This window comes from Rhipicephalus microplus, chromosome 8 (genome assembly GCF_043290135.1).
Source record: "Rhipicephalus microplus isolate Deutch F79 chromosome 8, USDA_Rmic, whole genome shotgun sequence".
NCBI classification, from domain to species: Eukaryota; Metazoa; Arthropoda; class Arachnida; order Ixodida; family Ixodidae; genus Rhipicephalus; species Rhipicephalus microplus.
In genome coordinates, this window is record NC_134707.1 from 15,014,187 (window position 1) to 15,030,033 (window position 15,847).

Below are 15,847 nucleotides of genomic sequence, written 5' to 3' on the forward strand. Positions count from 1 at the left end.
ATGAGACACCATCACAAGGAAAAAAAAAAGGAACAATCAAAGCAGACCAATGGCAATGTCATGCGATGACTTTCTTTTTGTCAAATTTATCACACTGTCTCCAGGAGTGCATCACCCCCCAGTGACACCGAGCACAGGATGGCATGAGCATGCAAGTCACATTGTACTGATCTTTGATGCAATGCAGTACTGGGCTGCACTTTAATAGTTAGACTGACCAAGCAGGCACACCCGGAGCACGAATTTTGAGAAATAAGGAATATATAGTGGTTTTCTTTACTAAAGTAAATTGGCTATTGAACACATTTTTTTGCACTGATGATATCTAGATAGCACTTGTTTTGTGACATAGCTGTGCAGAATAACATAGCAATCAGTAGTGCAATCAAGCCTCATTATAACAAAGTTGCGCCTCATAGCAAAATAAGTTTATGTCCAAAAATTCATTATAATGGTATAATCTTAACTCTATATCTATTGCAAGACTAGTTTCAATCTACTTCGTTTTAACCGATATTTCGTTATATCTGGGTTTGTTCTATCAAGGTTTTAGTGTCGTTGAGATCTCTATGCATATGACCCATTAAGTTTATTTGTCTATATTCACAGTACCAAATGGGCTCCTTATCAAAGCTTTATGTAATGGAGATGTTACATGATTAAATGTAATGTATGTCATGTCAAATGCAGAAAAAAAAAGGAAATATATGCTGTACGTTCTGGAAGGTGCACTGTTATGCAATATTGCGACGTATACAAGTGACGAAGAATGTACGAGTTCTACTCAGCTAAAAAAAGCAAGGAGCATGTGCAAAGCAGTAAAAATTCATACCTACATATGATTGGCTGTAATTGTCTGAGCATACCAGTAAATACACACAAGATATATGATACTACAACGTTACACAATGGAACGTTTTAATGTTATACATTGCTACACAAAGCTCTATGGAAAAGCACGTCGAGAACGTAACTGAACATTTGTATTGGATATCTCTGTATAGGCATTTCAAATGTAGATGCATACAAGCCATCTATTTATCATTTCATGAAAATAGATGAACATAGCTTTGTGTGTGCTATTGTGTTTTTGGCTAGAAGAACCTAAATTCATCGAAACAGCTCAACAACTGAATGCCATCAACAATAAGTCATTAGTGGTGAATTCATTTGTGGTGATCTCGTGAGAAACTTTCATTGTCAGAAAGCGAAGTGATGTGTGCATGATACCCTCTGACCTTATTACTACAAGATGGCATATTACACACAAATAAGCTCGTTATATCTGAAAATTAGTTAAAGGTATACTATTTCTATTGCAGGACTATTTTTCATTTACTTTGTTACAACCAATATTTCACTATATTTGGGTTCTTTATATCGAGGTATGAGTGATACATGTAGCAGTTGCAAGCAGATGAAGAAAAAACCCTTTGTCAACATTGTGCGCTGCCTGAACTGGTGTTTTTTTTTTTTTTTTTTTTTGTTCTAACAGATATGCCTACCTCTTGATCTGCATTGTCTTTAGCATCGGAGAACAAATTTTGCAGCGCCACAGTGTTGATGATGTGAACAAGCAACGCCGAAAATACTTTTCGCTGGACAAGTACGCGTCAAAGCTGAACGACTTTCGAGGCAAGCAGCTTCACATTCGACTTTAGCCACAGCTATGGTGACCACATTTTGCACCAAACATTGTTTTGCCCTGTTACGAAAATTGGAAGCATTGGAAGTGTTGTACTTCACCTGGTTTTGCACTGCCTTCATGATCAGCTCACCTTGGCCCAAGCAACAGATGACACCATCAGCCCACCTTGGCCCAAGTGACAGTATCACACTCGCTTGGCCAAGGTGGGCTGATGGTGTCATCACATGACACTGTCGCTTGGGCCAAGGTGGGCTGATCATGAAGGCAGTGCAAAACCAGGTGAAGTACAACACTTCCAATGCTTCATCATGTCACATCACGATGTGCTATCATAGTGGCATCATAAGGATGTTACAAATATTGGCAAACTGCCACGCGATATCATGATCGTGGAGTGTCCTAAAATTAACTAGAGAGAACTCTGGGTCTGCAATTGTTCACCCTACATGGGAATGATGGGTTGCATTTGCCTAGTGTTTGTGCTAGCGGCATTGTTTATTGATGTTTTGCTTTTGTTTTGAAAAAATGAACGAATCGTTACGAAATTTGTGACCCGATTTGAGTTGGTGAGTATAAAAGGTCAAGTTGGTGACGTCCAACTGTTGACCATTTGTCGATTGTCGTTTCATGACAAAGCAGCTCCAAGCCACGCGAAGCCAAACGAAGGTGGAAGTACGAAAATTAGACAAATTGGTGTAATAATATACATAATTCCCACGCTGGCTGAAGCTTCATGCATAGCAGTTCCCATAGACACTAGCGCCAGAGTTTCCTCTAGTGTATTAAAGACGATAGTCTTTCGTGGGGACCTTCGACACAAAAACTTTGGTCTGTCTGTACATTCGTCTGTTTGTCCACCATAACCGCGAAACGGTTCTCTAAACAGTTCCAGCCAATACCCCGAACAGCCGACCCCATCTGCAGCGCCCACCAATGTTGTTCAAGAATCAGCGTTCATACGTGTGCGATTGTCAATTAAAAAGCAATTAAAAAGCAATTATTATGCATATCTGAGGCACCATAACAACACGTATATATTCTGCATGTTCGTCTGTTACTATAAAGTGCATACATAAATAATTCTAAGGACCGTAGCGCTTATCACGCTGTGCTGACCATGCAACACTTGCACGAAGAAGCGAGTGTTTCCAACGTTTTGCTAAGACGACACGGTGGTGGCACCTGCCCGTCGCCTTGCGTTCTACAACTTATCACCTCTGAGACGGGTACGCACACTCGTCTCAGAAACACGTGTTTCGTTTTCCAAAAAAACTGCCAGATGGCGCTCATGTCTCACATGTGACATGACTTGATGCGCTGGTTCGCCTCCTCTGCACGCTCGAGGCACTTTAACGCAGCGCCTCCGGGATACCGTTCACCGATTTTCTTGCGCAAAACATCAAATAAACGTTTTGTTCACTCTCTTCACACGCAAGACTATCGTCTTTCGATGACATTTGTGGATTACATGCAGGTTTTTTATATGAAACTCTAAGATGGTGATGGTGACTTTTGCGTCGCTCGTGTTGACCCCAGAGCTGTGAAACACCACTGATCCGGCCAGGCACTTTTCTCGTTTGGCAAGGCATCGAAGGCTGGTGCTTTAATGTAGACGGTCCTTGCTGGTGATAGCCTCTAATTTACATTGCACCGGAAACAGGGGACAGGGGGGAGGAAAATGTACTTAGATTTGTGTGCACACTAAAGAGCCCCAGGTGGTGAACGTTTCTGGAGCCCTCAACAACGGTGCCCCTCATAATCTTGTGTTGGTTGTGGGACACTAAATCCTAACATTTATTAAATGGGGTAAAAATAACTGTGCATCTATTTTCATTGCACTAAAAGTAATGAATCACAAATGAAAAGAAAGCAATTGCTTCATTTGTGAATTATAGTTACCAAAAGATTGAGTGGCACAAGGCATTGTACGACTCTGAAAGTATGCCCTTGCATTGAAGTATTGTTCCAGTCCAGATTTACACTCAGACCTCAATATAACAAAGTTGCATAATACGCAAAAATTAATTTGTTACATTACAAAATTCATTAAGGTTTATTCCTAATACTATAATTATTTACTGCAAGACTATATTCATTTATTTTGTTATAATCCGTGTTTCATTATACCTGGGCTCGTTATATCACGATTTAAATGTGTATTCATGTCTATTTTTTTTATCATTGCTCTTTCCCAGGTGTGAATTTCAATCCGGACGAGTTTCTGTCCATACTTGATTCCAGTTCTCTGGTTCTTCCGGGAAGAATGACATACTGGAAAGCATGCATGGAACTTCTAAGCAAGAGTTTGTGAGTGTCTTTTATGTATTCTAGTGTAACTTAAAGCCACTGCAAAGCTCTCGCAATGCACTTTCCTGCAAACTGAAAAATGTCACTCCTTCTACAATGGTCGAGATTGGTCGTTTGTTGGGTTCCATCCGTAGTTTTTCCATTGAAGTGTTACTCTAGGATGCTGCCATTTAAAGAATTCTGAGACTTGGGGAATTGACAGGGTGTGAGTGAAACTTGTAGCATTTAAAATAATATGTCTAGTTATTGCAGTTACAGGGCGACATAGGTAATACAGGTGTCACCCAGGCATTTTTGAGCCATGATAAGAATACAATTTTTCGATCGTTACTGCCTCCCTTCTACAACTTCAAACTAAGTCATTGCGATCAGAAAACTCAATCTCTATGAGGCTCTATTGCAATCAAAAGTGCATCGTCTGACACGTGTTAATCCTGCTTCCAAGATGTTTTCCACTCATTGTTAAATATTTCACAGATGTGACCAGGCATAGCAGATTCTAGAGAAAAAGAAAAGCTTACGAGTCTAGTGTATATGTTTTTTTTGCTGTTAAAACATTAACTTTGCATAAGCAGCGATTTTTCAGCATTTTGTAATGTCTTTAGTTTTGTGCTTTCTGAAGGGGCACTAAAGGAAAATTACGAATCAGTTTAGATTGATGTATTGTATTTTGAGAACTTTTAACGTCTCTAATTTCACCATGGCAGGGCTATTAGAGGAGGAAATCAAGGTCAAAATCACAATTTTCACTTTTGTGCTGAAATCTGCACGTGAAATTGCAAATTTGAAATTGTTTTTTTCTGTATTTTCGTGTCACTGGCTCCATTATATTTCCAGACACTTGGTATGTGAAGCCTGAGGCCCCCTCAAAGGACAATGTACTTCGTTTTTATAGATTAGGGACTACATTGATTCTAGTGAATTCCATCAAAGTTGTTGTCATGGCATTTGGTGTGGGGACTTCAAAGTGGCATCACCACCTGCATTTTCTTTTGACACATTTTCTCCCTTAACCAACGTGTTTTTGCAGCAAGCGTGGCGACTTGGGAATCATAATAAGTACAAATATAAAAGAAATCGCTTTCCTGTTCAGTGTCTCTGAGTGCCGCATTGTATACAATGTGCAAGCTAGGTAAAAATGGCGCATCTGCGCAAATTTTACCACATAATTGCACCAACTTGTTTTAGGTACGCACAATGTTTAACACTGGCACTGCCCCAGTTGGAATGCATGCTGAGGGTCCTCTACACAGAAGTAAATGACTGCTCCCATCGCCTACTAACAGCAGAGGTAGGGACTATGTTATTTCCCATTTCACTCATAATTAGTTGCATGGTACCAATAATTACATAGCACAGGCTTGCACTGTTGTAACAGTCATATGCTTGACTGTCTTAGGAGCAACCTGTTCTTTGCGCATTCTCATTTTTATTTCTGAACGAGTTGAAAAAATTAGAAAATGCTCGTGTGTGTGACTTGAATCAAGCCCGTACAATCACAGCATCAGCAGTTGCTTCTGAATTCACCGTTTTTTTTTTTTCTTTCATGCAAAAAATATTCTGATGAAGTTGAACCCCTATTTCTGTGTAGGTCCACTGGTGTCTCTTATACCCATTTGTTTCTTATATGAGTGTCTATTACAAAAGGAAAAGGTTCATGAGCTGTGTTGTGCACTGATATGTAGAATGCATGATGATCCAAGGCAAACGATCATTCAGATCACGAGTGAGTAAGTTGAATTTAACCTAACCTTTTGCAATGTAATCATGCTTAACATAGTAAACATAGTCAGTGATGTTACAGCATAACTGAACTACATCATGAACTGATTTATCATAGTTAATGTCGTAACAACCAAAATAGCTTGAACTGAGCTAAGCAGAATGAATGTGATTTATTAGACAATTAGAGGACATAATCACCATAGTCTTGAAACACTTTTAAAAGCCAGTATTCAAACGACAGCAGTCCAATAACCCATAAATAACGGCAAAAGTTATTGCAATATTTATAAAGGCATAATTAATTGGCACTCGTGCACAACAGATTACAAGCTTTTCACTTTTAATGTAAAAAGCTGGTAATTACCAGCTATTTAGCCGGTAATTTTTTAGGCGGCTACCATTTTAGCTTTTTAGCGGGCTACCAGCTTTGTAGCCGGTAAGCTACATTTAATGTAGCTAACAGAACTCAACTTCTAGCATGGGTCACTTTGTTTCATTTAGGTATTTTTATTCTGAATAAGAAGCCTTACAGACCCACAAGAGTGCATAGGCTGAGGAACAACTATGGTAAAAATCAGCACATAATATTGCGGGCGTGTTTGTGATTTGTCTTTCACTGTACTCAGTTTATGACGACAATGACTGTCAGCATACTCAGCGCAAAGTGCGCCTTCAGTGTTCGAGAAACGTCACGATTGTAGTAGATCGTTTTGTCAAGATTGCATGCAAGACACAAACACTCGAGCTTGTTCCAGAGTTTGTACGATGACCAGTGATAAGACTGGAAAATTCGATGCGCGATATGTTCATTCAAACTGTGACCAGTTTTATCGACGGCCGATGCTCTGTTCGCCGATATCAGTGTATAGTGCACATTTCTTGCTGTTGTTTGAGTTTACATTTTCTCGACCACAAGTTCGGCCAAATAAACAGTTTCATGTTGGACATACCATCACAGCCTTCGTCAACACTACGACCATGTGACAACATATTGGACGCCAAAACGGGTTAAAAATTGTCACAGAATGAAGAAAATGGTACACATTTTAGGAAACTATTTCGGCCCATTCGTGATACTCGCTCGTCCCAGTGACATGAATTACGTTGCCGTCCGAGTGACAGCCAATAACCGGCGCTCGTGCATTACGCAAGTTCGCGTAGCCCGCCTCGAACGGTACCATCGCAGGCATATTTAACTCATTGGCGATCATCTAGCCCCGGGGAAAATACAACGAAGATGCGCGCATGTACTGGACCAGAAGCAGAGTAACGGAGCCTGCGCTTGTACTCTGTGGTTGGGTGAACCAGTCTGGGCTTGTCCCACAAGTACGTTGCTTCTTTGTGCCATTTCATTTCCTGTGTAAATAAACCAATTCCCTTGTAACAATATTATGGAATGATGCATAGGTTAGAAAGAAAATGCTACCTTGCATAAGAATAAGTACTGCACAGAAATTGCAGCGATATAATACATATATATTGAATTACCGCATCAGCTTTTCAAGACTCAAGTGGTTTAATTCATATGCATTTACAGTTCATAGAGATTCTTGCAAAAGGCTTTTATGTTGTTGGTCGCTCGTCGCCTCTGATAGCCCTGTATTTGGCCATTTCGGTTGGAAATGCCTTGCTTAGCTCCAGAAGCAGCAGTGCCTTGAACCTCTGCGCAACACAAATAAGAACAATGAAATGTAGGGATCCCGACTGACATCAGTAAAATATCGCAGCACGAACAATGATGAATGTTAACAAGAATTGAAAATTGAGCAAGCTGCTGCCAATTCACAGCTAAGGAACTTTTTCTAGCCGGGCATTCATTTCTTATATCCACATATAAGAGTGGTTGGTGCTAATTTTGAAATGAAAGTGAAATCTTTTTTTTCCTGCCACTACACACATGCAATCACGTGGATGCGCCAGCAGCACTATTATTTTTCTCAATAGTTTCCTGTTTCAGCATATCTTGTTTAATAACACTTCGATAGCATGTTAGCCGAAAGTATGCAACTGTTCGTTTTTCAGCAGCAGGATTTGGTTTAGACCCACAATTCTTTCTTTACCTCCTTTTTTCTGTCCTGGTGGTTTGCCCCGCCTTATACTGAATAGCGATTTGTCACAAGACCTCACACAGGATTTTTGAAATCGCAGCAGAAGAAGCCACCTTAACAATTAACTTGATTGTATTCCTGAGGCACTTACATTTTCAACACTTACAGCCACTAGGCTAGAGAAGGTGCCGTAAACAAAGCTTGCAGAACCACGAGAACGCTACACTGCTTGCGCTACTTCACCACGGCCACCCATGTCCTCACCATTCTCTCCATTCTCTTTTTTAATCGAAAGACAGCAACGCATCGGTAACTATCATTGCTTTGGATTAAATCGCATTTGAAGCATAGAACGTGGTAGCACATAAAATTACACGGAGCTGTTACGTTACTAAGAATCGTTTTTTAAGAGAGAGAGAGAGAGAGGGAGAGAGAGAGAAACATTGCTGTAAACCAAGTGCCATTCATTTTGCTGCCATTTCATATTTAAACAGTAGCCTATAGACCATTATACGGATGGGTTTATGTGCCACCATATTGGATCGTTAAGCTTTGTGGTTTGCAACTTTGACAGCTGGACAAAAGTGTCACGGTATGTGAATACAATGTTTTGTGGCCTAATTAATTCACATCACAATATACAAAAACATTAAAACATTGGCATGAGAGCACAAGATGGTGCCACCCATATGTCTTCGGTAAAATAGTCTGTAGCACGAGATATGGAAATGTTGCGAATTGGTACCAGCATCAAGGGTCTATAATACCATGGTATAACTGTGCTTTAAGTGCATGAAGAAACACAAAGATACACAGGACAAGTGCTTTCTTACAACTAAAACATTTATTGGAAAGAGAAGAATATATAAGCAGACAATCAATAAACACCTTTGCGTTCCTATGAGAAAAGTTAGTTTTCAACTGAAGTGCAGTGATACGAGGTAAATACAAATGACCCTGGATGAAAAAAAAAAACGATGCCGATACAGGTCAAACCCCTAACCATCACATTGCACGTGTGGTGCTCTACCCATTGGGATATAATGGAGGCTACTCCCCTGTCCACTTGTTTTTGGAAATTAGTGAATGTGCACAAAATTTAACCCTCGAAGTGTCAGCCAGAATCACTCGTGGCCACATTGACAAATGTGGAATATTCTCTTCACCCGATTCCGTATAGCAGTAGCAAGTGAACCTTGGAAGGCAGAGGACCATTAAACTCTCGTATACTAAACAAAGGCACCAGGACTACTGTTTGCACTTAATATTGGCACAAAATGGGAAAGGCCTGCATCACGAAAAGGTGGCCCGCACAGTTTGGTGTTTAGGACAGTCAACATACCAGGCCTTCTGCAGCACATGCAAGAACCTTGCTATTTGTGCATCTCATAAGAGATCTGCTTTTCACTTACATAAGAGATCTGCTAGCCACTTACGTTTGCTTTTCTGCTTGACGTCTTTAACAAGTTTGGCTTTGCTTAAAGTGTTTATTACAGCGAAAAATGTTATGAAATCACAACACGGGTCGCGTGCGGCGTTGTAGTTGTCCGCCACCGGTGTTCGTAACCGCTATCGCACGAAATAAATTTTTAAACAACTCAGTAAATAATGAACGCCATGCACACCATCGAACTCGAACCCGGGTCCCCTGCGTGCCAGCCCAGTATTTTACTACTGAGCCATGCTTGTCCTTAAAGCTCATTTTCAAACTGACCTTAGCAGGGCTTGATGGCGAGAAAGGAATCGCGTTAATACGAGTAATAAAGTCTTTTAAAACAGCAAAGGAACAGCTAGGCGTCACACAATGCGACTTGCGTAACGATTGGGTTGTCCAATGCTACAAGCAATTACAAAAGCTTGTTCTTGATCCCCTATTAATTGTGGTGCATACCCACTTCTTGGTCCTCGTCAGCCACTGCATTAAAAAATTTACAAAAAACATCATGCAAGTGTGTAACTGACAGCACGCTTCTCCGAAGAATAATGAAGGATAGCATATTGCATACCAGCCTACTACAAAAAAAAAAAAAACGCCGGTACGGTTCGGAAAGTACACACGTGTACTTTCCGAACCGTACCGGCGATCACCAATTAGATAACAAACTGATACAGAGGGGAACAGCACAATCACAGGACGGAGAAAGAATCATCACACAACATAGGAGCTCTTCGATTTTCCACTTCTGGCTACCCGCGGGCTGCCAGAGCCAGCCAGAGTGCGCTTGTTTTTCTCAGGCTGCGCACTTCCGGTTGGCGTTCGTTTTTCTCGGGTTGGACAGTTTTGGCGACCCGCGGGGAGCCCGAGGGTTGCCAGACGCTTCTAGGACAATTCAGTCGTGGAATCTTTCGGGGAGGTCTTGGGCAGGTTTCGGGCTAGCAGACGCCGAAAAGGAACGATGCGCACTCGGCGCCATCTTTGTGAGGATTCGATGGATTGCAACGTGGGCGCTTGAGGACTGCGCCTTCGCTTGTCATTACGCATGGCGTTGTATTCTAAAGCCTGTTTCGCCTCGCGAGATGAGGCGATTAGGAGTGGTAGCGAGTGTTTGAAGCTACTGTTCATCGCTTTTGTTATGTTTCCCGTGAAGCTTCTTCCTGTGGACAACGCGGCGAACTGTTGCCTGCTGTCTGCGTTTTGCACATGCCTCAAAAGTTACGTACTACATGTTCGTACGCACGCATGGAGACAACATTGGAGTTTTTTTCTCTTTTTCCTAGTAGTCGTTTGTGAAGCCGTGCCTGCTTTCTGTGCACTTAGCGAAGACGATTGTGATCGAACTAGCTCGCTCTGTCATATGAACTAGCTCGCTCTGTCAACCTCTGTCCTGATTACTCGATTGGTCTTCGATGGTGATAGAAGGCCCTAGATCGCAACTGTTATGCTCATGGTCGCGAACTCACTTCGATCTATTGGCCAGCATATGCGGTATGATATTATATGATACGACCCGAGGGGAAAAAAAACATAAGAATTGATTCAGAAACGTATACATCCTTTCGTTGCCCATTTCATAGTTTGTTTTGTCTTTTTTCACCTCTTCGTAATAATGCCGCGTAGTATGTACTATGACCTAGTAGGTCAAATCAAGGCTGATATACATGACATTTGTTATGTGCCACTTAGGACTGGAAAACAGGCCATATGTTCTAAAATGGGTCGAAAACGTGTCATGCGAATGTTTATTTTATATACGACGTGCACTCGTGGTACCAATACCTCCGCATGTCCAAACTTTAGACAAAAACGTAAGTTGGTGAACACATGTTTGCGACACATAATACACGATAGCTGGACAGGTGCATATCCTCAAGCTCTTTTGAGGACACGATCGCTTTCGCGAGATTTCGCGTCGTGTTGTGCAGTGACTGTTACATGTACTAAAGAGATGCGAGCTTGTTAAGTAGTCAGCGTCGCGGCAGCTCACCTTGCATAGTTCTCTAGGCAGCACGCGCCGGCTGGCTGTTTTGTTCGCGGACACGGCGAGTGATAGTGCGAGCGTATGATGTCGTACCCCAAATGCGTACGCTCAAGGATATTATTTCAGCTTTTCGGTGAGCTTAGCTACGTATTTCCAAGCGGACAATGCAGAAAAAAACCAACACGCACACGGTGCATTGTTTCGTTTGCTGCCACGGCGGTAGAGTTTTTGTACGTTTACGCTGGCTGTCCCAGCGTTCGACTCTCCGATCTTCGGGTTCCTTACACACGTGACCAGATGCTGTTTCCTGTCCAAACCGGAACTCGCTGACTGACCCTCTGGCTATAGCTGCCAGAGTGCTGAAAATCGAAGATCCCCATAGATAACATAGCAAAGTCTGGCCAACGCCTCCTAGAAAAACTATGCCTGGAACGTCGCTCTTTTTTTTTCAATTGGGAGCCTCCTTCGAGCACGCAATCTCTGCGGCCATGCCACCTGCCTGGTGTTGCGACCAGCCGCCGTGTGAGACCGCTCGTCTCCGTAGCGCTCAGTCACGTGACATAACCTTACCGCACTGTCACGCGACACCACGGCTGCTCCAAGGCAACTGAGAGAGCATTGCTGTGTTCGCAGGGTCGGCCGTCAGAGACGCTCGCCTTCGCACCGAAGGAGGAGGGTAAAATCGGAGGGTAGAGCCGCGTGTTCGCTGCTCACGTTACAGGCATAATTTTTTCAGGGGGCGTTGGTCTGGCTCCCTGAGCGACGAGGCTTAACCCCCCCAGCAACGAGTCTTAACCTCTGTAGTGGGCCGCGTATATTGTGCTGGCATTTTACTTCTCTCCAACATTGTGCTCGCCGTCACTAGGCGAGAACGACGGCCATTTACTGTTCTCCGATATTTTAACGGCACCAGCTGCTAAAGTAGCGTCCAGCATGTTTCCCGGTGGTTCTCATTATTTTGCTAGTGTCACTGGGGCGCCCGTACCTAACTACGTGCCGCTTCGTTGTCCTTCGCGCTTCATGGCGACACCAAGAGCCTAGGCACAGTCCATGGTGCTGAGATCGGAAAATATTCTAATAAAATCGTAAGTGAAAGACCGAACCGCAATTTGAGAGTTCAAAACATTCGCATATCCCTAAATCTTATTCGCACATTATGGGGTACATTTATATTGCTATCAGAGAAGTGAGAAGCTTTGGATATTTACTTACGCGGTAGGATTCGATCTTGCCTTTGACTTGCTCATTCTTCGTCAGCGCCTTTTCCATGCAGTCCTTCGTAAACAGCTGCGGATTCCTTCCTTGGTCAATGTAGCTGCATAGAGACGAAGGTAAAACGTTAGCAAAAAAAAACAAAAAAACATTAGGTCAGCTCAAGCCTGCTAACTTACTCGAACACTTCCAGTGGCACTTGTATGTTCTGGACTTGTGACTTGCATCTGTCCACCTCTTGCATCAAAGTGACGATGTGATTTCTGAAACAAACGTGATTTTGAAACGCCGATGTCATTTGCGTTCAACGATAGCGATCTCGCGAAGTGAGGCCACGTTAGCAGCACTTACATTTTCTGGTTCAGCGTGGTCTGACCCTGAGGCTGAAAGTCACTAACAATTATTCCTAACTGCCGAACATTCTCTATAAACATTTCTAGATTTGTTTCTAGCGCTTCGAGTGGGGCGGACATCGCGACGCCAACGCCCAACGTTACGTCTGCGCCTTCGTTCACAGCGCCGGATTCTACATTAGACTTGACTTGGATGTACAACGGTTTGTGCTCGCGTAGGTAGTGGCGCTGGCGACCGACCAACAATAAGACCCCCTGACAGCGCCAAAATTTAAATGTAGATGTTCTAAAGCTTTTTACAAGTAATACTAATATTGGTAATTTAGAATTATTTTGCGCCACTACAAAACGCCTGACTAAATAACATAAGAAATTAGTGCTTCCAAGGTAGGGCAGCGTCACTGCGGGCGCTCAAGTTTTGGTGACGCTTAGTGGCGTTAGCCACCGCCCGATCTAGAGGGTACAGTCATATCAATCTATTTATCCATCCAGCTGACGCTCAACGCGCAGTTTTCAAATGAGGAAACCCGCGGGTGGTGGGAAAGGATGTGGGTACTTTGAGCATGTCCCGCCCAGAAAAAAAGAAGAGCATTCCTGTCGCAAGAAGCCAAAACCACTTTGAGAGCAGCCCAACAACAGAGCAAGAGGGGCGACGAACGATAGTCCTAGCCGGGTGCCTTTCGGGGTAGTGCGCGCGCCCCGCAAATGTTCTCTCACGCCGACAATACTTTCTTGACCTCTGCGACGTCACGAGAGGACCCCTGTCTACGTCAAACCACGAAAAATGCCGATTGGGCTTGAATACTCGGATGAACACGCACCCTTACTTTAAAACTGAATTATTAAAATAATTTACAAGCAACGCTCATCACTGAGACTTAATTAGTCGGAAGTAGCCCCCGCATGCGCAGGACTATCAAACAGCAAGTATCTCGAGTTCCCAAATTTGATGTCAGGTGTTTTTAACCAAAACATTGTTAAATGTGACAAAGACCTGAAGCATTTTTATGTGCTCATGTTATATATGGCTTATGGCTAGAAACAAATACTCAAATAAATATATTCTTAAATATTAGGAGCATCCCAAATATCTTTGTTTCACTTCCTTTGTCAAGTTCAGTATGAAAACAAAGCTTAATGAACGATCTCCTTATAAATTTTCTGCGAGGTGGTGACCTCAGGGTGGATACTGTCATGAAGTCAGTACAAACCAGATCACTATATATCAGGTTTGACACAAATTACCACAGTATATGCCATGGTAGCTGTGAACGTTCTACTTCAACAAATCTAAGAATGTTGACTACCACCACGTGTGTTCATCACATCCCAGCTGGTCAAATATCCACGAAAGTAAACACATTTGACAAGTTTTTACAGCACATCATTATAATAGATTTGCAAAGTGCCACGCATAGTGAAAAAGTGTTCTGTATGCCATTTTGTCCTCTCCCTCTCTTTTACATGTCTGTCGGGACATGGCAGCATGGCTGCAAACACGGTGGATGAACGATTCTGAAACTTTAGGCGGATAAATGGATGGATGGAAATAACTTTATTTATACGTCCTGTACAAAGTGTAGCCACCTGCCTGGCTAGTCCCACGTTGGGACTGGGAGGTCAAGCCTCCTAGCCCTGTCATGGGCGTACTGGACAGCCAGGACTTGGGGGATATGGTCGTGAAACTTTATCATTCCTGTAAACCGTTCCCGGCCAAGCAACCCACATTCCAGAGCATATGCTCAAGCGTGCATACTTCTTTCTTACATGCCTTGCAAACAACATCCATATCTTTTATATCGTACCATTCTTTTACCTGTGCCTGTGAGTAATAAGACTGTGTCTGTAATTGTCCAAGTGTGACCGCTTGTGCTCTGTTTAGTCTACTTTGAGGGGGTGCAAACTCTCTCCTCTTCAGGTAGTAATGTTTAGTAATTTCATTATATGTCACGAGCGTATCAAGTTGCTTGGTAGCATCGAGCGGCTGTGGCAGAGTATCAGACATTTAAAGTATGAGATGCCAGAGCATAAATAAAGACCTGCAGGACACCTCAATTTTGTATGATCGATTAATGGGAATAATGAGTGCATGTGAGGAAAAGAAACACGGCTTGCTGCTAGTGTCGCGATTTTAACTCACTGCGTTCACAATTGCAGAAAGCCTATAGTGTGTGCTTCTCCAGCAACACTGATGCTCACTGCATTTCCTGGAGGGAGACTACTGGGAAAATGTCGCCAGCGATCATCGCCACCTCAAAGAGCCAGCTGTGTCATCCATATATTTTTTTTTTCATTTCGGAAAATCAAGCCCCCAAAAAAACCTTCTTGACAGTGAATGCCTTCCGCTATTTCTGCTTCCAAGATGGACTGCCTGTGCTCCACCTGCCAGATGACACTCCACTGGAATCGGCCAGTATGAGATGAAAGCCCCACCACACAATGTTTTGAATAACAATAATAATAAAATCTGGAATTTTACATCCTGAAACCATCATACATGATCATGAGAGAAGCCTTAGTGGAGTGCTCCGGTAATTTCGACCATCTGATATTCTTCAAGGTGCGCTGACATCACACATTGCACGGGCCTCTTGTCGTTTCCCCTCCTTCGAAAAGCGACCGCAGCAGCCAGGATCAAACCCACAGCCTTCAGGTCGGCAGACGATACGGGAGGCTGTAACAGACCACAATGTACTTCAGGAACATCCTTCTGCCATCCGCAGCGAGCTCATGAGAGTGACTGCTGCACTGGAGGCACAACTTGCGGCAGCTGAATGCCAAGCGTCTAAGCAGCAGGCTGAACTAATCGAGCAGGTAGTGCAATGAGGCAAGGCTTGTGCCAAACCCGGTAGTTGTCGCCTAGAGCTATAAACTGCAAAGAATAAGTTGAAGCACATATAAGGAACGGGATGTACTTCAAAATGAGTTGGTTACTTCCCAGCACTGTATGGACAAAGCGTTGCCTCTGGCATTTGCGGAAAAGTACCAATCGCCTTGTGAGTTGCTCGATGCAGCAGAAATACGGTGCAAAGTGCCGTCACCATTTGGGACACAGTGTGACCTCTACTCCCATTACAAGTCCACACAGGCACTTTAAAGGGCTGCTTTATGTGTCAACAGACCGGCTTGTCACAT

The 15,847-nt window shown here is 43.0% G+C and overlaps 2 protein-coding genes across 5 annotated transcripts in view; one reads left to right on the top strand and one right to left on the bottom strand.

Annotated features, from left to right (window-relative positions):
* Positions 1-15,847, top strand: part of LOC119165213 (endoplasmic reticulum membrane-associated RNA degradation protein) — a 44,529-nt gene that overhangs the window by 15,961 nt on the left and 12,721 nt on the right. For all 4 annotated transcript variants that reach the window (XM_075871133.1, XM_075871132.1, XM_075871134.1 and 1 more), the window contains exons 6-8: positions 1,496-1,635; positions 3,844-3,955; positions 5,144-5,246. In XM_075871133.1, the coding sequence (XP_075727248.1) occupies positions 1,496-1,635; positions 3,844-3,955; positions 5,144-5,246 (355 nt within the window). The remainder of the gene's footprint in view (positions 1-1,495; positions 1,636-3,843; positions 3,956-5,143; positions 5,247-15,847) is intronic.
* Positions 7,178-12,891, bottom strand: MED10 (mediator complex subunit 10). The gene is made up of 4 exons (XM_037416286.2): positions 12,711-12,891; positions 12,539-12,622; positions 12,360-12,462; positions 7,178-7,342 (listed from the first exon to the last, which is right to left on the bottom strand). The coding sequence occupies exons 1-4, from the start codon at positions 12,830-12,832 to the stop codon at positions 7,244-7,246; spliced, it is 408 nt and encodes a 135-aa protein (XP_037272183.1). The 5' UTR covers positions 12,833-12,891; the 3' UTR covers positions 7,178-7,243.

Excerpts from the sequence above, each read along its gene's own strand:
- MED10 (XM_037416286.2), bottom strand. The coding sequence starts at position 12,832 with ATGTCCGCCCCACTCGAAGCGCTAGAAACAAATCTAGAAATGTTTATA. Across the intron at positions 12,623-12,710 it reads ACCACGCTGAACCAGAAAAT|AAATCACATCGTCACTTTGA; the intron begins GTAAGTGCTGCT and ends CGTTTGTTTCAG. Across the intron at positions 12,463-12,538 it reads GTGCCACTGGAAGTGTTCGA|CTACATTGACCAAGGAAGGA; the intron begins GTAAGTTAGCAG and ends GTCTCTATGCAG.